The sequence below is a fragment of the Saccostrea echinata genome, unplaced genomic scaffold (assembly GCF_033153115.1).
Source record: "Saccostrea echinata isolate AGI-Se365-2 ecotype Australia unplaced genomic scaffold, CSIRO_AGI_Sech_v1 ptg000033l, whole genome shotgun sequence".
NCBI classification, from domain to species: Eukaryota; Metazoa; Mollusca; class Bivalvia; order Ostreida; family Ostreidae; genus Saccostrea; species Saccostrea echinata.
In genome coordinates, this window is record NW_026889782.1 from 30703959 (window position 1) to 30727355 (window position 23397).

Below are 23397 nucleotides of genomic sequence, written 5' to 3' on the forward strand. Positions count from 1 at the left end.
TAAGCAGCTCTGGTTCGCCTGTTTTTAAGCTACTCAAAAAAAGTTTAAATGGCTCATTAAAATCTAGAGTGAAGACGTGTGCATAAGACCGAGGAATCTACTTCTATCATTGGAGATTTATTTTCAAAAAAATGCGTCTTTTTTATTTGAAATGTCATTTACTGGGACAAAAAGATTTTTTTTAAAAATGTAGTTTGGATCGCTTTATTTGCATAAAAGCAGAGAGAAGAAAATGCACCTGTATACATTTGAAACAGGCTTGGGGCGAATTACATTGTAAAGTAATGCATTACATTACCATAACTTCAAGAATTTGGGCATTAAATTACCATTAACATTACTCTAATTTCTTAAAGTAATACATTACTTTACCATTACTTTAGTAAAGTAATGCATTACCATTACCATTGCTTTTGGGGATTTTCCAAAAAATAAAAAGGAATACAAAACTTTGCAACTATTTTCCTAACCATCCACTCTACCCCTTCAAAACTAAACATGATGAATGATAATTCAAATAATTGTTTCAAGTACTTGTATTTTAATTACACTGTAAATAACATATATTGTTTAATTATTTATAGGACGTTTAAACTTTTCAATTGTCAATAAGATAAAAATGCATAATGTGTTCTTTCTGTGTAACTACCGATCGCAAGTGATTTAAGGCTAGGTATAGGCGTTTCTATGCAAATGAGCTAATAAGAATGCAAAAGAGGTATATTTATTATACAGAGAAAGCTTAAATTTATTTTCTTATACATACTTAGTTCCCAAGGCATGTTATAGCTAATGCACATTGTGACGTCATATTATGACGTCATTGTTCTTTAGTACTCAAAGTAATAAAACACATCAACAAACGGCTTTTGCGCAAGGGCATACCCTATTTATTTTTAAGTAAATAATGCATAATACAGCGAAGAATATTCTAAAGATTAATAATAATGCTGCACAAATCCTACGCACTTTCTCGTTTGATAAAAGTTTGAGTAAACTTACGCTGGACTGTGAATTTTCACCCCGTTTCAACTCAAAACTTTACATAAAGTAACTAAATAATTGATCTGTCGGCATTTGTGCAGCAATATCACAAATCCTTGGAATATTCTGCTTCTAATTAGACCCTGTTTCTATAAAAATAAATTGGGTATGCCCTTGCGCCGAAGCTTTTTTGTTGATGTTCTTTATTACTTTGTGTAGTAGAGAGCAATGACGTCATAATATGACGTCATAATGTGTACTGGCTATGACTTGTCGCGGGTACCAAGTTTGCATTAGAAAATAAGTTTTAACCTTTTCTGTATAATAAGTACAGCCCTTATGCGTTTTAATTAGTTCAGTTTTATAGAAAGGTCTATACTTAGCCTTAACTTACTTGCGATGCCATTAAGCAACATTTAGGGCACTTTTTTCCCTCCCCAAACTATGAAAATTAATAAGACAGATTGTTTGGATCGTAAAAAAAACATATGCATTGACAAACTGTAAGTCTTGGACAGTACTAGTATGTACATTTTGCTCTGCTTAAAGTAGAATGTCTGTCTTCTATTCCTTTTGAAACATGTACAATGGATTTGTAATGGTCAGCACAACTCAATTATTAGTTATAAACACAATCAGGAGAAAGGGACTAGCTTTTGGAGCACTAGTACTTCTCAAAACAATACATTCTTTTCATTGCTACATAATCCAACAGTGTTTTGATGACACTCTATTCAACAGGTGGCAATTTTCAGTTTGCACATTAATTAGTGAACTCCATACTGGGATTATTTTTAAAGGATTTGAAAAACACTTTTGAATATTCTTTGAAATTAGATTATTATCTAAAATAAGTTTCAATAATTCAGTGTATGGTAACTGTACTTTCAAAAGAATAAAAAGTGTATTTAAATAGATAAACTCAGAGAGTTTATTTAAATTGTTTATCTTCGTAAATTTATTTCTATCATTTCAAAGAGAATATATTTCAACTTAACAATAATTTCCATCTCCATTTTTAATTTTTTTAAAATAGGCGTTTACAAAATTATGTTTTGTAATGCTATGCCAGCATTACCCTGGATTTTAGAAAGTAATGCATTACATTACCATTACATGTAATGCAATTTTTTGGGCATTTCACATTACTAGCATTAATTCCAGTTCAAGTAATGCATTGCAATGAATTACCATTACATTTATCATAAACCCAAGCCTGATATGAAATGACTGGTGTGAAAGATTAGACCTGGTAGAATTAGCAAAAAATAAATTATTATTAGAATATATAGTAATAGAATTCTTACATTGGAAAAAAAGGTAAACATTTTAGGTAAAATCTCTTTTTAGTCCTATGCCAATTTTGATGTCATAAGAAAATAAGTGAACCTTAAAATAATTTACTTTACATTTTCAAGGAAACGTTGTACAATTAGCAATAAAACCATTCAATTAAGATACAAAGAGCAAGAGCCACTTAGGGCCTTTTTTGGCCCTGAGAAATTCTGAAAAATCGAAACTGCTCAGTATTGGTTGAAAATGCAGTATTTATAACTTGGAACCTTGGTGACCGTGTATCTATTGAACATGACGTAATTCTTTCTCTAGTCAATGCATTATGACGTCATAAAATGCGTCATTTTTCCCATATCCTGTAAATTCCTTTGAAAATGGCAAAAAGTTGAGGTATTTTTTCAATATTTCATATAGAGCTCAACCTTTGATCCAAAATATGCAATTACATAATGAAAGATCTGTTTCTGAAGATCACAAAATATGTTTTAATTTTTGGATCGTGGGTTGTGCTCATATTTTAATTCTTTGCTGAAGGTAGTCAAATAAGCATGTTTTCTGCAAAATTCAAGAACTTTGCATTTTCTCAAAGCCTGATTTCCAATACCTTGATTCTCAAAAAGAAATTTTGTAATAGGAAATGAAATCACTAAGTCTCTACTTTATTTTGATATATGAAATGGGACAGAGGGTGATAGTCAATTAATTGATATAAGGGCAGGGCCATTTTATGCATATAGTGAACCTAGCCCTTTAAAGATAAAAATTAAGAAAAAGAAGCAAAGTCCTAGCAAAGTGTGTTTTTTTTAAATTTCTTTCCAAAATAACTCACATTTTTTTACTGTTTATGCATAGAAATAAAGAATACATGGATATGCTTATTGCAGGGTTATATTTTTTCTAACTGAAATTTTAGACACATTTAAGCTATATTCCAGTACTTTTATAAAGCCAGTTGCACCTGCTTTGCAAACATGGTAGGAAAGTATCTTAGGTGATGCTTGAAATATGAATTTGGATTCTTATGAATATACGCAGCACCTTTTTAAATATTCGGTGAAAGGTTAATATCCCTTTTTATAAGCTGATCAAATTATATAACAATATCAAAGCATTCAAATTAGTTTCACCCCAATGTACATCCACCAAATTTTATGATAAACCATGCAAAAACAATTAAACAAATTGTGTGATCCGATAAAATCCGGCTATGCTATAATGCTTTCCACAGTTCTTGATCACTGGTACTGAAACTGTAATCTCTGAAATATTTTCTATACTTTATTGTTTAAATATATATGATTTCATTTTATTTAGATAATTCAACTTTGTTTTACGCTATTTTCTTTTTTACATATTCTTTGAAATTGAGACTTTCATAGAAAATGTACCTAAGTACCATCTAAAGTAAAACACGGTTACGATATCCATGCTTATTTTTAATTTAAGTTTATAGCAAGGTGATATTTTCATTCCCTGTAGTTTTAAAATAATTCATGAAGCCAATGGATCTAACACATAACTTTACTAAGGATTCAAAATTATTAGTTCCTGACACTTTGCTACAAGCGTATTCTCTGTAAATTTAACAGAGTGGATGTCATATTTTGAAATGTTTATCACCTGTGTAGCACATTTGCTTGCTGTTTTACTGCCAGTTAGAATGAATATTGTGTTTTGTATGTATTCATTTGAAGTTTCTCTTTGTTCAACCAACTGTTAATAATTAGGGGTGGCAATTTATAATCGATTAACCGATTACTCGCTCGGACCGGTGGTAATGTTTGAAGTGAAAATTAGTGTTTAAACACCATGTCGTTACCCAGACTGTCCTGTAATTCTTTAGTGATAATTTAAATCACCGTTAAGCACGTTTATCATTTGAAGTTCTCTGTCGAATAAATTACTAAACAAACATTGTAAATTAAGTTATGTAGTTTAAAATTATTTTTAGTTTTGATGACAATGCAGAATGAACTTATGTGACATTTGCCCTGGAAAATTATCAATGAATCTTCAGTCATATTTTGTGGTTTTCTTAATTCTTTGTAGGCAGTTGAAACTGAAATAGAATAAATATGGCTACATAAGGAAAAAACAATACATCAAGAAAACGCGTATTTTGATACGGTTAACTGGTTAATTGGTTGGAACGTGTTGTAGTTAACTTATTAGCATGTATTGGATTGCCATCCTAATTTATAATCAATTTGCAAACATCAAGCTCGCAAATGCAGTATAAAATCATCTACAAAGCCGAGTACTAAGAAGAACGAAAGAATGTCATAAAATAAATTCCCCGCTTCTGTAAAATAAAACCAGAGGCCTAGACATCACCCTTGTAAAACACTTCATTGCACATAACATACAGATGATTAGACAATTATGATTAGATGATTGTGGCGGCCCTGAGCTCTCAAAACTCAACGCTGAGGAAAAAAATACTATATTGTTTCTGAGCCACATCACTCGAGATATCCAAATCCACTTTTTCGAACCTTAGATTGATTGCAATTGAGGGTTCTAACTTTTTATTTCTTAAAAAACCTCACGCAGTCGTGACATGTGTAAGTATAATGAAATCAAAGCAGGAGTCCGTGATCGTGAGATCGTGAGTTCAAACAGTAGCGAAATATTAAAACTGCAAAGAGCAGAATGTCGATACGTTTTGAAAACAATAACAGGTTACTCACTGATGTAGTTTGCTAATTTTAGTTCCAAACTTACCTTATTTTTTTTAAAGAGGCATATTGATTTCCTGTGTCGTTTTTACATCAGATACCATTTTCAATGAAAAGGTAACATTTTTCATAATGTGTGGTAATAATTTGTGTGAAACGATTCCAAAGTATTGTTCGAAAGATGTTTAATTTCTATGGCTTAGATTTTGGTAGATAATTGATCAGGAGGGGTTTTTTTTTTATCTTGAGAGAAAAAATAAACTTAATTTTTTCCCATACTTTAAGGGTATATCTTAATTGTGTAGAAAATAAAGAATATTTATGACATTTAATATGAAATCTTGCGAAAAGTAATGTAGATGCCCATAGTCAGGTTTTTATAAATCGTCAAGGAAAGGTCAAGAACGTATAAATGACTGGTGTCTGAGAGATTAAAATACTTAAGATTTTTCAATGTGGTTCCCAATATTTGCTCGAATACACCTGTAACTACGGAACATTCCGTCTGCTTCATCAATACACAAAGCTCACGGCGGGTGTGACCGGTCAACAGGGGATGCTTACTCCTCTTAGACACTCGACCCCACCTTGTTTATGCCTTGTTCAAAGATTGGTATTGGTTTTAGTTTTTATGACATCGTTCGCTGTTCAGTATCTTCAGCTTTTACATTTTCATTTTTTTCCCAAGTAAACTTTATTTTAAGAATTCAATTCTCCGATTTTAGTACTAGATCTTTCCTTGCAAGCATATTTAAATGAAATAGATTCATTTTCATTGATTTATGAGTTGAACATTAACCCTGTGCTCACATTATAATACTTATTGTCTTCCTTTTATATTATCAAATATTGAAAAATATACATTACTTAAAAAGTCACAAATATCAAAACGATTCTCTTATAATTAAAGAGTTTACAGAAGCAAAAAATAAAAGATTATAATAAATAAGTCTTATAGTGCACAATAGAAAAACAATTAATCAAAGGTTTAATGTTGGTAAAGAGGTCAACAGTTTTGCACAAAAAATACACAAACAGTCTAGAATGCCTCAAAAACGGTTCTCCTTTTTAGAAATTTATACAAAGCCTCACCATTCTGTTGATGTGTCCATGGGCATTTAGTTTCGTAATTTTATGAATTAACACGTAACTTGGAATATCTTAAATTTGAATTTAAAAAAAAACAGGACTCTTGTGATAAATCCATTTCTTAAATGCTTAAACTCTCTCTGTAATTATATTTCAGAGAAGCAGTACTGAAAGACTGAAAGTTATGGCAACCTCCTCTTATTCATCTACAGAGGAAACGACAAATGCCTGTAGAGCTTATCGACCTCTCCTGGATCCATGTACTGATGAACTACGGGATGTTTTACGTCACCATGTACCACCGTCAATATTCCCACACGTCATTGTTCAAAAAAGAAGTAATCTACCCCGTCTGACAGCACCTCAAATAAATCTCATTTTACCCAGAGGTAACAGTTATACCGGAAACTATAGTGATATGGATATTTCTTTATTGTACATACTGCTTAGAAACATTTGTAGCATACCACCACGCAGTAACGGCTGGGGAAATGATCCAGATCCTACTGACAGATCTCTCTCTGCCAGCATTGAGAGGATTCGTATTGCCAGAAATCAGTGTGTTCATTCTTCTAGTCCCGCCCTCTCCAATGTTGATTTCAACAAAATCTGGTCCACTGTCAGATCAGCAGTTGTGGAGCTTGATTCTTTTCTCAACAACGGAAACCAGTATGAAAAAGAGGTGGATTTTTTAAGACATGAGACAATGGACCATGTCCGTGACCTTCATTTCATTGAAGAACTGAGAAAGCAGGCTGAAGAGGATGAAGCAACTAGAAAAATTGTTCATGGCCTGAAGCGTAAATTTGATTACTATACACTGTATTTGACAAAAAGATTTCAATTATTACTATTAAATACTTTTCTGTAATTATTGCTCAGAAAAACTGCTGTAGAAATTCATATTGTTATTTTTTCCAGGTAAAGTCGAAGAGATTGATTCAGACCAAATTGAGAATAAAAATAACATATTGAAAATTGATGGTAAGCATCACATTAAGATCCTAGCAGATAATAGTACAGTGAGAAATACAAAAAAAAAACACATATACAATCAGAAAAACAAAAGAGAAAAATAAGGAAGAGTCAAAGCAAGGATTATTTATATTGCACCACGGATATTGCTAAGAACAAAAAGATAAAGCGGTCTCTATTCTGTCTGCCGACATCAATAAATCATGAACGTCATCAAAAGATTTTTAGAACAGTGGCTAAGTGCTTCAGTAATAGCTTGAAAATATGAATATATATTTAATTGCTGTGGTAAAATTTAGAAATTTATTTCAAAATTAAAGATTATCTCCCTCGTGTATAGCTCTGATCCTTCGACGTATTTGGCTCCAGTCTCTTGCACCCCCTTTTTCAGCTCTTCAAAGTTTTTTTTAAATAAAATTTTCGGATTTCAAACGTTTTGGCATGAGCATCACTGAAGAAACATAATTTGTCGAAATGCGCATCTGGTGCATCAAAATTGGTACCGTATAAGATTTACATTTTGACCCCTGGGTCGAGGTTTCTGCTGGTAGACTGATAGTCCCTGAGGGTTTCTACAGCCCAGTAGCTAAGTACTTCGATACTAGCTTGAGAATGCGGATATATATATAAATCATTGCTGTGATAAAATTTAGAAACTGTTTCAAAATTAAGGATTATATCCATCATGCATAGCTCTGATCCTTCGACGTATTTGGCTCAAGTCTTATGCACCCCCTTTTTCAGCTCTTCAAAATATTTCGAATTTCCAACGTTTCGGCATGAGCATCACTGAAGAGACACAATTTGCGGAAATGCGCATCTGGTGCATCAAGCTGATACCGTATAAGATTTACATCAGAAAAAACAAATAAAACTTGTAAAGGAAAATTAAAAAATGTGCCTTAAGAATGTAAAATATACTTATATTATATCGTTGTCTCGTCTTCTACAATCTACATGATGTGTATTGCATAAAAGTCTATTTTTCTACAAAAGTCTGTTTTTATAGCTCTTGGGGCTGTTTTAAGGACACACCCATGATAATTGATTAATCATTAATCAATGAATGCTGCAAAATACTGACATTAAAGATCTTATTTTACAATTATGGACTCTTTCGGTGGTGAATATTGTTTGTTTTTCATCAGAAAAATATCAATGTTCACGAGGCGAATAACAAACCATATTCACCACCAAAAGTGTCATTAATTCTTTTCTTATATAGTCAGGGTTTGAATAAATAAGACTTTGAAGGCTGCATGACAATACCATTTTCATTAACGAAGTTCTGTAGCAGAAAAATTAAAAAACTCCAGATTACAACTACAATTCCTTTTTTTTCCTTTCCCTGTGTGTAAAACATCGAAATGTTGGGATAATAATCCTGCTATAGACTTGCCAAACATTTTTCCAGCTCTGATACACAACTGACTCCGGTCGTTGTTTCCAACGTTGTTTGAGGTATTGATTATGACGTTACAATGCCGCACCACGCACACTGACCCTCCGGTGAAAACGGCTTCAAATCCAGTGAATATGTAGTATTATTAACTGTTTGCGCTTTTATGTTTTATATAGGAACTATTTATAGTCTATAATTATTATCAAATATCTTGCTACATGTCAGTCCTGTCATTCAAAATAAATAAATAAATAAATAAATAAATAAATAAATAAAATCATACAAAATGTTATTCACAATCATGATCAGCTGGTCCAATTATCACTACCCCTAACCCACCCCCTCCCCGGTAATTAACAATTAAAATCATAGGAAAAATTGAGAGATGGTTGGTAAATATCTTGGAATAGAATATTATTATAGAAATCAAGAAAAAGCATTAAATATATATCTTTTGAAAGTCCTGTCACTGAATACTGTGCCTTTCTTTTTCTCCCAGATGAAGTGTCAAAGCTGAAATGTGGTGTTATTCCTTTAAATGTGAAAGATGAGCTTTTTAAAAGATCTGTTGGTTGCTACATCATGCAGAAATTACTTATCTTCAAATTTGTGTTATATTTGTCTATCAAAACAGCACAATTTTTAATGTGATTTAACAGTTTCGTCACATCAAATTGACAACCTTAATTTTAAAATTTCTATGGAATAAGGAAATGGTTAATGTTTTGGATGGCAGTCGAATACAAAATTGCTAATCGGTTAATCGCAACACGTTCTGGTTAATCGTATCAGAATACACATTTTGTTCATTTTTCCAAATAGCTCTATTCATATACTCCAGAATACTAAAAAACGTTAGAAGTTCGAAACATTCTTTTTATCTTGATCAGGAAACTACATGTACATATATTTTATTTCAATTTCAATAGACAAGAAAAAATTTAAGAAAAACATGAAACGTGCATGCCTGTAAAATCAGACATTGATAATTTATCAGAGCAGATGTCATACAAGTTCATTCTGTATTGTCACCATAATAAAAACGATGTCTGAACTTTCACTTAATTTACATTGTTTATCTAATTATATAATTTCATGGATAACGGCGAAAGATAAAGCTGCTAATTCACAGTACTCGACGGTGATTAATATCATTTAAGAAGTACAGGTCAAGCGGGTGTAACGACATGGTGTTTTCAAAAAGAGTAATTAATACCCCAGAAACTGACCAAATACCCTGCGATCTCAATCTGGAGAGCCATAATTACCTCCAAATTAGCTTAATTAGATATGTGAGAATGCTAAATTATCAAATTGTATGCAGAAGTTTCTTTTTTAGATATGAATTTAAAGAAAATGCTTTCAAATTTACCTATATTTTATTATATCCAACTAACCGATTACAGATTTTACAACCGATTACCATCGTTCCGACCGATTAATCGGTTAACCGGTTACAAATTGCCATCCCAAGTTTATGTATTTTCTAATCTAGTTAACTATAATTATGTTACCTTTAAAATGATTGTCTCTAAATATGTACCATGTTAAAGTTCAAGTTCAGAATTATGTCTCTGATCAAAATGAATGCCTCCTCTGCCTCTCCTACCAATTCACTTTTGCTGAGGTTAATGTAAACAATTTATATATCTATTTTAGATTTAAAATCTAGTTGTTTTTTTTTTTTAAAATACTCGTATTATACTGTATATTGAGTAAATTAAACTATCGGTAACAGATTGTCTTCTGCGGCTGCAAATACAGTGAATACCTAAAAGAAGATATTATGTAAATTAAAATTTTTATTTAGCATTCCTGTAAAATACAAGTCTTGCATAAAAAATGGAAATACCGAACAGTATTCAAGCTCAAAATTCTATTCAAAAATACAAATCAGGAGAAGAGCAAACACGGACCTCTAAAACATCAGAGGTGGGATCAGGTGCCATGGAGGAGTCACCATCCCCTGCCACCTGTCACAGTAGCCCTGTGCTCCTTGTAATGATCTGATAATATATATATATATATATATATATATATATATATATATATATATATATATATATATATATATATATATATATATATATATATATATATATATATATATATAAGCATTATATGCATTTGAATTCGTTCCTGTTCTACAATTCCATTGCCCAGCATAAGGATTTCGGTAATTGGTTGCTTTTTTTAATTACGTGAAATAACTGAAGCTGAAATGTTAAACACTTTAATCAACATTTAGGTTGCAGTAAAACTATATGCTCTCAGTTACCTCTCTCACTTTCCCTTAGATAAAACTTCCATGATGGACCTAGAGGGCATCAGTAATACATGTAATTATTTGTCCTGTCTGAACTTTTCTTATTACAAATACAATACTATAGTAAGTGAATTTAACTTTTTCGATAATCTTATAATATTCACCCATATCACAAATAAGCATGAATCTCAAAGGAAGCATTTCAATGTATGTGTATATATGTGACTGGTGTCGGGAGGGGGGTCTTTAGATTATTGAATGAAATTTCCATACCAAATAAACAGATAGACTGTTTTACAAAAATTCGGAGCAGGCACTTGCTGCTCTACTCTAGTACACAATATTAAATCAGTCAGGCCTGTCATGATATCATATAAAATTCCCTAAGGGTTTGGAAAATTGAAGTTAATTGAAAAACTATACGATGAGATGATTTACGAGTCTTGAAATTTCATCCTTAGGTGGACTTTGGATTGATTCAGAATATGGTTGCCAGATTTCCTTTGGAAAATGCACTCTGCAATCTGTGTATTGCATCAGCCAGGAGAAAAGCATAGAAATGGAAATTCGGTCAAAGATAGGACGTTATTTAAATAAAGAAAGAATAACGGGAGACAAAAGAAAATTTTATGCCTTTAACAGAGAAAGAAAGATGCGAGAAGCTTCACTCTTTTTTATATTTAGAAGATATAATGTTATGTTAACCTTAATATTAAGTTTTTCCAGCTTGCATGGTATTTAGATAGAAACACCGTTTGTAATGTAAAAATTATACATTCATAATTCTAAAATTTTATGTCATTAATTATTTTTCCTATGTTTCATTTTTAAATCAGGAAGAAGTAAAATTGTATTTCTTTTTCTTGATATTTTATTCTATTACAAGTAATTACCGTTTGAACGGATTTTGGAGGTTTTAACAAAAGTATTAAGATTAGCAAATCACCATTTTGAAAGTTTTTAGTGATACTAGCAAAAAAGTAAAATGCAAAGCGTCCGTGTAGTACATGTACGTTTCAAGTTATTCTTGGCTTGAAAGATAAGATACATGTATCAGAGACGTAAAATTTTGAGAAGAAAATTATCAAGTGGAAAATTGGTGGTAATAGAGTGTGTATAGGTTTGATTAAAATGCAGGGGGCCATCAAATCTGCAAAATAAATGAAAAGTAACCGTTAAACTTAACTCTAACTGTGAATAACATATTATATGCAATTTTAAAAAAATGTAGCAAAATGTGTAGATATTTACTTTGTAACATTGATTTCTGTTTGGTTTGAATAAAAAGTACCGAATTAAAAAAAAATATCTAAGATTTTGAGAGAAAATTAATACTTTATTTCTTAGTTTTGAAATTATGTCAACGGGATGAAAATATTGTAAATTAGTTTGAATGCTTAGCTCTGAATTTTAAATTGTAACTACATAATCTCGATATAATTGCATAGTTTGTCAGATACTGAGGAAATTAACTCCGAAAATTTTTAGTTAAGATTGGGAGCGGATTCTTGTAGATGTCCCTCTATCATCAAGATGTAATGTTTGTTGACTTTGCTTTTTATAAAACATACTGCGATATGGATATTCTTTGAGGGTAAATTAATCTCGTAGAGTGTTGCTAGCATCAAGATTTTAAGTCTGTATTTCCTTTTTTAAATATTTCTTTTTGTCTACCCAAAAGAATCTTCCTCAAGATCTTGTTTGTATTTCCAGTGAAAATGTATACTTTATCATTGATATTCTTGGGGGGGGGGGGGATTAACCCCATAGATCAAAACTTGCCATTATCAAGTTTTAATATTGTTCGTGCTTTGAATAATATACTTTATTATTGATATTCTTTGAGATGAAATTTACCCCAGAGAGTCTTTTTGTCATCAATTGTAATATATGCTTTTTCTGTAAAAAGTAAGTTCTGTATCAAATTATTTTAAGAGAGGAAATTTACCCTGTAAAGTTCTATTGTTTTAAATATGTACGTAATGTTTGTTGTTTTTTTCTTTGAATAATATAAACTGTATCAGTGATATTCTTTGGGAGGGGGGGGGATTTAACCCGTAAAGTCTTGCTATCATGAAGTTGCAATGTTTGTTCATGCTTTCGATATAATATATGGTGTATCTTTGATAGAAATTTACTCGGTAGATAATTGCTTCTTTTAAAGTGCAATGTTTGCTTTTTCTACGTATAATATAAACTGTATCAATAATATTTTTTTGAAAGGAAATTTACCCCATGTATTTTTGTTACCGCCAAGATATTGAAAAACATATATTCGTTATCAGTGATTTTTTTTAGAGGTATATATCCTGTAGATTTTTGATACCGCCAAGATATTGTGAAGCATAAATTCTGTATCAGTGGTATATATACTTTTGGGGGAAACTTACCCCGTAAAGTCTTGCTACCTAAAAGATAGGTGTTTTGCTTTTAATTACTGTATATAAACTATATCAATATCATCTTTGAGAGGAAATTTACCCTGTAGAGTTCTGCGATTTTCAAAGTGTAATGTTCCCTTTTTCTACGTATAAGAAATATTTTTTGAGAGGAAATTTCCCCTGTAGATTTTTGTTACCGCCTAGATATTGTGAAGCATGAATTCTGTATCAGTGATATCAATATTCTTTGAGGGGAAATTTACCCCGTAAAGTCTTGCTATTTAAAAGATGTGTGTTTTTGCTTTGAAATACTGTGTATAAAGTGCATCAATGTCATTTATGAGAGAAAAATTACCCTGTAGATTGTTGCCATCTTCACGACGGTTGCTAATCATAAATACTGTAATAGTAATTTTCTTTGGGGGTAAATTTACCCCGTAAGGTCTTGTATCATCAAGATGGTTGCTTTTGCTTTCAAACACTGTATATAAACTGAATCAATGTCATTTTTGAGAGGAAATTTACCCTGTAGAGTTCTGTGATTTTCAAATTGTAATGTTCCCTTTTCATAAGAGTAGTGAATACTTTATCAGTGATATTCTTTTGAGGGAAATTTTTCCCGTAAAGTCTTGCTATCTAAAAGATGGGTGTTTTTGCTTTGAAATACTGTGCATAAACTGTATCATTGTCATATACGAGAGAAAAATTACCCTGTAGATTGTTGCCATCTTCACGATGTTTGCATATTATAAATACTGTATTCGTGATTTTCTTTGGGGGGAAATTTACCCCGTAAAGTCTTGTATCATCAAGATGGTTCCTTTTGCTTTCAAACACTGTATGTAAACTGAATCAATGTCATTTTTGGGAGAAAATTTACCCTGTAGAGTTCTGCGATTTTCAAAGTGTAATGTTCGCTTTTTATAACAGTAGTGAATACTGTTTCAGTGATATTCCTTTGAGGGAAATTTACCCCGTAAAGTCTTGCTATCTAAAAGATGGGTGTTTTTGCTTTGAAATACTGTGTTTAAACTGTATCGTTATTTATGAAAGAGAAAAATTACCTTGTAGATTGTGCAATCTTCTCGATGTTTGCATATCATAAATATTGTATTAGTAATTTTCTTTGGGGGAAAATTTACCCCGTAAATTCTTGTAATCATCAAGATGGTTGCTTTTGCTTTCAAACACTGTATATAAACTGAATCAATGTCATTTCTGAGAGGAAATTTACCCTGCAGAGTTCTGCGATTTTCAAAGTGTAATGATCACTTTTTATAAGAGTAGTGAATACTGTATCAGTGATATTCTTTGGGGGAGATCTAACCCGTAAAGTCTTGCTATCTAAAAGATGGGTGTTTTGCTTTGAAATACTGTGTATAAACTGTATCAATGTCATTAATGAGAGAAAAATTACCCTGTAGATTGTTGCCATCTTCACGATGTTTGCATATTATAAATATTGTATTCGTGATTTTCTTTGGGGAGGGGGGGGGGGGGAATTTACCCCGTAAAGTCTTCTATCATCAAGATGGTTGCTTTTGCTTTCAAACACTGTATATAAGCTGAATCAATGTCATTTTTGAGAGGAAATTTACCCTGTAGGTTTTTGCCATCTTTAAGATGTGAATCAGTACTTTCCTTTCGGGGGAAATTTACCCCGTAAAGTCTTGCTAAATTGTGAGTGAAGTCTATGTAAAAATCTTCTTCAAATCAAGGATTTATAGGTTAGTTGAGAAAAAATACTAAACATACTGTCATCTTATAAAGAAATGTAATAATGGCATACGAAATTACGTGAGCATGAAGGATCTAAATAAATTTCAATTAGATTAGGCTCACACACACATTTTTTGCCACTTATTTATCCCACAATAGTTTGATTTTACCAAGTTCCCAAACTGGTGTCAAATATGTATAATTGAGAGGTTCCGATATAGACTTTCACGGAATGTTTTTAACTAACATGTATGGTTTTATAATGCATGGTTAAAATCGACAGACATTTTAAAATTAATCACAGTGGCTTCAACGTTATTGTTGAAAAACCAATCGCGTAGAATCGTTCGTGTAACGTGCGTGATCGTCCGTGTAACGTGCGAGATCGTGCATGTATCAGACTCAATCGTTTGCGGTTTTAATCGTGCGTGATCGTGCGTTATGAAACGTGAAAATTTCGTTTTGTAAGTTTTTATCGGAATGTTATTTGTTATACAAGCATTTCGCTTGTCTGTTTTTTTTTTCAATCCAAATAAAATAAATGAAGTGCAATTTACATAATTGAAAGCAGAACAAACTAAATATCGCTTGGAAATAAGAAATATAGTAAGTCATATAATATTGTGTTCTCGTCAAATAGCGTTATTTTTTGTGATAAACCGTACTTAGATGTTCAAGGATTTTTCCTGATGTTAATTATGTTTACTGCTAATTATGATCAAGATATTTTTAAAATCAATAGATCAAAAATAGATATTTTTACAAATAAATAAATAAAGAATTCTCAATGCTTATAAATAAATATATAAATAAACAATCCTCAATGCTTACATAAATATTTAGTCGGCGAATGTACATGTACACACATGATTGTCGGGGTTTCGTTTATCAGTGTTTATCTCTGGAGCTTACTCTTAATTAATTTTATAATTTCTGCAAACAAATAAATTGTAACATAATTCTTGATTTAAGAGATTCACAAATGGAAACATTGCATATTATGAAATCCAATTTAATCAAAACTCATGGTCCAACTGCATGTACTTCCTCTGATAAAACGAAAAAAAAAAATCAGTTTTCTTAAATCGGAGAATTACGTAAATAATTATTTGTAATCTAAAATAATTAGTAAGTCTTACATGTATTTAGTTCCAGAAATATACATTTCTATTTTTATTCATTTTTCAAAGTCGATGAAATAATATCAATAATTATTGAAAATCTAAAATAAGTATTAAGCCTCATTTCCTTTTGAAAATATCCTTTCCTAAAGAATTTGAACTATTTTGCGTGAAGAATCGTGCGTTTGCGTTAACAATCGTGTAAGATCGTGTAACGTGTAGAATCGTGTGCGTGAAGTATCGTTCGTGTAACAGATTTTATCGTGCGTTAATCGGCGCAATCGTTCGTGTAACGTGATCGTTCGTGTAAGTTGTCAACAATACCGTTGCAGCCACTGTACATTGTTTTTCTACATAACGTTCTGCTTTATTTTTTGCTTCACGTCCCTTCGAGAATAGTAAGTGGAAGTAGTTTAGACGAAAATTTAGCGATTTATCTTTAAATTATAGTATTTAATTTTTAGCGAGAATCAATTTTAACGATTTTAAAGTGCCTACTAAAGAAGCTATTACAAATAAAACACAAATTGTTTTTAGCGATCTCAACACCCTCGCTAATAATGCCAAAATTAAATCCTCGCTAAAAATTCTGCATATACGGTAGTTTATTCCTGTTGGATCGCCACGAAATGCCGGTTGAATGCTGTAATTGACACTTCTGGCCTTTAAGAAGGTTGTGCCAACAACTATACTGCGATCTTGATTTATATCGTCTCATTCGAAGTTACCGTTCACCACGTCCCGCAATTAATTGATTCGAGCCCAATCAGCTCTTTAATTAATCTGCCACTTTTACGACATTGACAAAAGTATGAACCATAACAATTAAAAGAATAAATAGAATAAAATTCACCAATTATTCTAATTTTATTATGAATTCTTAGCAGAATATAATTTTATCTTTAAAACTAACTGATTTTTACTCCAGTGAAAGATGAGTATATTCCATGAATGATGACGCTTGACCTTTCATCTGTTATGTAGACAACATCGCCTTTTTCAACATGAATTGTTGTGGAGTTGCCACAGATTACTAGTTTAAGTGGTTTCTTACCATCATGGCTACAAATCAAATGGAAGTTCTTCAATTTTCCATTTACAAATAAAAAGGGATGGCAGCGACCTTTGTTGAAGTTATACTGTGCTTCATAAGAGAAAATGTATATTCCTCCTGCGGGTGCTGTGAATTTTCCAGTTGCTGCATTGTAGCCATTCCTTACATTTGTTACAACCTTATCGTAGACCCAGACTACTCCTTTAGCATAAGTTTTTGTTGAACCCATATAAGCATGGAATGCGACAGGATCTTAAATGGAAAAAAACATAAGCTATAAACATTTTTTGATCGATTAGCTGCAATAATGCAGCCCTCTCCCCTTTTTTTAGGGGGGGGGGTTACAAATCCTTAGAATCGCCGTGATGATGCAAGTGCGGGAGTGATTCGCTCCCGCACTGATTTCTGCTCAAATTATCAGTAAATGACTATTTTATTTACATTTCTTACCTGAACTCCAAAACTGTAGATATGTAAGACATAAATCGATCCAAAAATAGAGAGAACAGTCCATGTATCGTTTATTTTATCACAACTGGAGTTTATTCGCCATGTTGATTTTATTTTAGAATTCGGGATCTAGGGAAGGGATCTATTTAGGATTTCCTTATTCTAAGCATAAATATCGCTATTTACGAAAAGAATATCACCTGCAATGGTTTCATTTATCAATGTTTAGTGATATTGTACAACATAATCATTCATCAACACCGACTTTTGCTTTATCAAGTTATTCTAAATTTTCCAGCGAAAGTCTCAGTACATCACAAGAGAACTGTCATGGCTAGCGAGGAGAATGACTGTTAAACATACAGATTTATTTTACCTAGTCTTCGCCTTTAAAGGGCTATGTTGTTGAGAGTGAATAAAAATTTCTTCTTACTAGAAGTAAGTTGAATGTAAAAAAAAATTATTTAGCCTGCAGTCGCCCTTACTTAAAAAAGATATTTGCACCATTGTGGAGATGCTGTGGAATTGTAGCCCCCAGAAAATATCAGATTTAAAAAAAAACATAACTACATTATAGCAGCTAGTGATCGATGTTTACTTCAAAATATACTTCAGAAGGTGTTATTTGGAAAGATATTGACAAATATTTTGAAGTGGTTTTTGTTTCTTAAACTGCACCAAAAGTTAATAAAATCGATGAATAGAGCTTCCAAAAAAATGCTCGTAGTAGAAATAAGTAATCGTTATTTTATCTTCGAGTTAAGAAAGACTGTTGCACAAATATTTATTTTCTTATTAGGCTAATACATGTATTTTGTTATAAATGAATTCATTGACAAAGTTCAACTCGAATAAATTTATTATTATATGAATGTAGGGTATCTCATGAAGTACGTATGGAAATACCATTATTTATAAAATTAAAGAAGGATAACAATTGGTATCAGTGTGCCGAGGAAAGCCATGCATGTCTAATGAATGAGGTAATTATTGTTTTAACACAACTTACTGTTATTGCTGCTGCATTGACCATCTACAATCAACCTCACAGACTTCTGCAAGCTTTCAATCTGGTCATCAAACAATTTCCTTGTCAGATTTCTACAATCTCCTTTTACAACAACCACTTGCAATATCAGCAATGAAGCAAAGGTGAACTCAGAATGCTTTATCTGCCAAATGATATGTCAAATATATAAACGCATTTTCTTGAAACTAAATTCTGATGAAATGATCGCAATAAATCTGTACGCAAAATTTGTACATCTTAAGTGGATCATCGTATTTTTGTAATGCATAAATATTTTCTTACCATTTTACTCCGTCCGGTTGTCCAACTGTAAAATTTTGTTGAAATCTGTGCGTGTTGTTTTTACAAATATATATATATATATATATATATATATATATATATATATATATATATATATATATATATATATATATATATATATATATATATATATATATATATATATATATATATATATATATATATGTATATATATATATATATATACACAGTTACAATATGTTACCAGCTTGATAAGATTAGATAACATGAAAAATATAGGTCTTCACGAGATTTTGAAATTTAAGTTAGAAGGACATTTATTTGAAACATACATATTCACACACTATGGTATTCTGAAATCTGTATGACACACCTGTTACCTAATGATCAGAGATATAACGCTACATATAAATACTGACAAAAATCAATTTTCTAGCATAAGTTTTTAGTTTTTAAATATTGAGTGTAAAGTTGTACTATCAATTTAGAAAACCTTTGATTCTCTAATACGAAATGTGAAGATGACGAACAGTGATCGATAAACAATACAAATATGTGAAGAGGGCATAAAACATGGACCACTGGATTTCCAGAGGTGAGATCAGGTGCCTACACAGGTAAAATTGCAACGTATGTTCAACATATGTTTCGAGTAATTAAAATATGTTGAACATATGAATTTTCGACAGTATGTTGAACATATATTTAAAACATATATTGAACATACATGTATGTTTGAAATATATGTTGAACATATAGCAGACTCAAAACATATATTGAACATATTTTTGTGGTAACTATATGTTTAACGTTTGTTGAACATATTTTAAACATATGGTTGTTTCAAACATATGTTCAACATATGTTTTGAGTTTCACATAAAATTCATACTGAACATTATGTAATAACCAATAGCCTTTTCACTTTTATTTCATTTAATATTAAATTAATGTTATCATTATTTGTATTAATTTTATTTTAATTTAACGAGATAAAACATGTATAAAAATATGTTAATTAATTTAATGTTAATCAGTGAACCAGCAATAATTTAAAAATAAGGTATTCAATGTATAACAGCCATTTTTTTTACCTAGTAAATGAATGGTCCGATTTTTAAATCATGGTAGCATTTTGAAGGTGTTATCAAACAAAAATACTTCACCAAATGAATTTAAGTACTGCTCAATATAAGAGTCAGGCAGGTCCCATGCAGGGATAACACACATTAATTTTTGAATCTGTTTATTTCTTCTCAGTTGTCATTCATATTAAAGCTCTTTAAATATTTGAATAAGAAAAAGTTCATTTCTTTTGTATATTTGTGTTATTTACATCCAAAGTACATTGATGGATTTGGTTGAATTCCTATATAATATCACTAAAATTCATCCTTTTTGTATCAATGAAATACAGAAAAACATTCTAAGATATAGTTTTCCATGATAAAAATATTTTCACCTTGGCATATGCTTTTATATAAAATTGTTGATTTTCTGTGTTTTCTTCATGTTAACAAATATACAACTTCCAAAGTTAAGCCCCTTCCTCCCATTTTAACCATAAGAGTTATCTCCCATTTCCCATAATGCAGCAGGGCATCAGTAATGGCAGCCTCCATTGGAAAATGTTCCATCAGTGTTTATACTTCAAGTTGTTTTTCTTTTTCACCTCTGCATCCATCAGAAATAAATTTGATAAGATTAAAAGACTGCAAGAGAGGCATCGTATCACATCTGTTGAAAAATGGGATTCGATCTGGCGTGAAAGGAGGGGCTGATGTGTTCAGTGAAGCAGACCTAATATGCAAGCGCGTGGGACTCTTCACTATTGAGGAAGCATTTACGGTATGTCCCTATCACAGAGACTTTCTTGGTGTACATTGGCGTCCCAAGACATCTTTTCAGTATCCTGACCACCAGGGAAATGCCAAGCCATATCGGAGTTTCAACTCTCTTATGTCTAAGCGGATGGTTTCCGAGTTTGGTACTTTAGTGCCTATAGGTTCTGGTAAGTTAATTTATTTTCCCTAAGAAAATTTGAATTGGAATTTAATCTGATTTAAAAAATGACACACGCTATAACAGTTTAATATCATGTGAAGGATGTTTCCATGAGACAAGGGGGGGGGGAGGGAGGGGGTATGTGTCATGCAGTGTTTTTTTCTATGAATTCCCATACTTTAGTTTCTGATTCAATGATGCAGTGGTCATAGAATTTTTCCTAAGGATGCTAAATGAAAAATTATTTATTGTTTGTTGAGGTATTTATCAAATGTGATTAATATATCAGGGTTGTAAAATTTCATGTTTAAAACATACACAACAAAGTGTATTGAATTAATGTTTACAAGTGTTACAAATACATTCTTTTAACTAAATGACTATATACATGTAGATATGAATGTAGACAAATTGGTTGTCATTGATTTGATCAGCTCAATTTGAGAATATTTACACGTCAAAAGCATTTTAGACCTAACTTAATACATGTAGTCCCATGTGCTACATGTTCAAAATGTATATAACAGTATATATAAACATTAAAATAATCATTGAAGTTGATTGCATGTTAAAAAAAAAAGTAGCAATGGTAGATCTTTTATACAAAAATGACTTCTAGACATAGATTTATTTATTATTTATTTAAAATTGAGTATATTGAGATACATGCACTTAAAAACTTCTGTAAATTTCAATAATTCTCTTTTTAATTTTTAGGAATATGCAGGAAATGTCACGGAGATTATTTGAATCTTCCTTCATCAATAGGCATGATAGGAGAGGTAATGAATGCAGTCTTATTTTTCAAGAGGTCTTTCACATCTAGGAATGATTTATCTGTGCCTACTTGTGTATTTTCATTCATATTAATGATTAAGCAAACCTCCTCCTTGTTGTATGAAATAAGTTGCTACATCCATAGTTGCATAGTTGTGATAGTAACCACACTACTAGAAATTATATTTAAAAATAACTAAATAGAACCAGTAAAAATTACTTGAAAATAATTTTTTTTTTGTAGAATTACTTATATCATGAGTAATATTCTTGGTGTTTAAAGCCCATGTTAGTAACATAACATAACATTGGGGTAAAAGATGCTTTTTATGATATGTTTGTGAAGCTTTAAGTTCCATGAGTGAAGTAAAAATTACATTAATTCAGTTTTTACATATCTAGAGTCTTCTTACTGATAAACTGTACAGTGGAAATTTTTATGATTAGAAGTACACAGAGTAATCTATGCTGAGTTTAAGTTTTAGATTCCAAAATTTAGATATCAATTCTATTCCTTTTTTTTATCTGATAAAAAGTGTTCAGATTTTATTTGTTGTTATAAAATATAATAAATAAGTAAATGAAATCAATCAATATTAATTATATCATGAATAGGTTGAAGTTCCCATGGAAGATAACCACAGAAATGAAGAGACATATGTTGCAACCTCTATCCAAAACCAGCAGTCTACATGTACTGATGGTGTATGTATAAAATCCATATGTTGAGTTATTGATAGTGTTTTGAATCATTGAAGTTTGTTGTGTATTATATGATTCATAACCTGTAATAAACATGATAAATGGATTTCTAAGCATATCAACAGATTGTGTGAAATTTACATGCACACTTTTTAGCTCACCTGAGCTGAAAGCTCAACCACAAAGCATCCTTGGGTGAAGGGAACCCAAGTTTGTTCAAAAGAAGGGCCATGCCCTCTTTCAAGAGGAGATAATTAAGAAATAGTGAAAATTTGGTGGCATGTATTAAAAATCTTCTTAAGAACCACTGGGTCAGGAAAGATTAAACTAATTTGGAAGCATCCTCAGGTAATGTAGATTTAAATTTGTTCAAATCATGACCCCCGGGGATAGGGTGGGGCCACAATGGACGATCAAAGTTTTACATAGGAATACAGGAAAAATCTTTAAAAATCTTCTTCTCAAGAACAACAAAGCCATGATTGGATATATTTATATGGAATCATCTTCAGGTAGTGTAGATTAAAGTTTGTTTAAATCTTGACCCCCGGGGGTAGGTCTCAAGGAGTTCAATATAAGAACATTTGACTGTACACATATAAAATTTATTTTGGGGTATAGATCTATCAATTGTTTGTCAGTTTGTTTGTCTGTTGTATTATGCACACTCCATGTGTATGGCATGTGAAAGTTTTGGTATTTAAAATTAGAAATAAAATAAAGTTGCTTTACAGTGTGTGAACATATGCCTCAAGCAATTGTACTCTTTTGTAGCACAAGACTTTTACTCACACAATGGGTTACGTGAAACAGGACTTCTTTGCTGTTCTTTCATTACTAGAACATACACTAGTAACTCTTAAACAACAGCTGCCACACAGTACAGAAGCTTACCTTAGATCAGAAAACGCGGGGTGCTACCATTGTGGGTAGATATGGCTCTCCATACCATCATTGTCAGAAAGAACAGGTAATCTTTGTCAATTATGCACAATGCATACCTTGTAAGCATCTGAAATTTTTGATGCTTTGGAATTTGTTTTCTCTTTAATAAATGGGTTTTCTTTGTCTAGAACATTGTGATTCTTTACATTATCATAAATTATCCTTCTTAAGGGATTGATTTGCTCATTCTCCTCATAAACATTTTGTTTTGTTTTTTTTTTTTTTTTGGTATTCATTATATATGCATAAAAACGTTTTTCT

General features: G+C 31.3%; 2 protein-coding genes across 2 annotated transcripts in view; both read left to right on the forward strand.

Annotated features, from left to right (window-relative positions):
* Window positions 1-11247, forward strand: part of LOC133198404 (uncharacterized) — a 51611-nt gene extending 40364 nt beyond the window's left edge. The window contains 3 exon segments of the mRNA XM_061334498.1: window positions 6205-6847; window positions 6969-7069; window positions 11152-11247. Coding sequence (XP_061190482.1) covers window positions 6205-6847; window positions 6969-7069; window positions 11152-11247 — 840 coding nt within the window.
* Window positions 11248-20229: 8982 nt separating this feature from the next.
* On the forward strand, window positions 20230-23153 carry LOC133199120 (uncharacterized). Its single transcript, XM_061334994.1, has 4 exons — window positions 20230-20719; window positions 21430-21494; window positions 22105-22194; window positions 22966-23153. The coding sequence occupies exons 1-4, from the start codon at window positions 20317-20319 to the stop codon at window positions 23122-23124; spliced, it is 717 nt and encodes a 238-aa protein (XP_061190978.1). The 5' UTR covers window positions 20230-20316; the 3' UTR covers window positions 23125-23153.
* Window positions 23154-23397: the final 244 nt, after the last annotated feature.

Bases quoted from the DNA above. Each gene is read 5' to 3' on its own strand.
- LOC133199120 (XM_061334994.1), top strand. From the start codon at position 20,317: ATGGCAGCCTCCATTGGAAAATGTTCCATCAGTGTTTATACTTCAAGT. The intron at 20,720-21,429 runs GTAAGTTAATTT...TTTAATTTTTAG, and splicing joins TTTAGTGCCTATAGGTTCTG to GAATATGCAGGAAATGTCAC. The intron at 21,495-22,104 runs GTAATGAATGCA...TATCATGAATAG, and splicing joins CAATAGGCATGATAGGAGAG to GTTGAAGTTCCCATGGAAGA.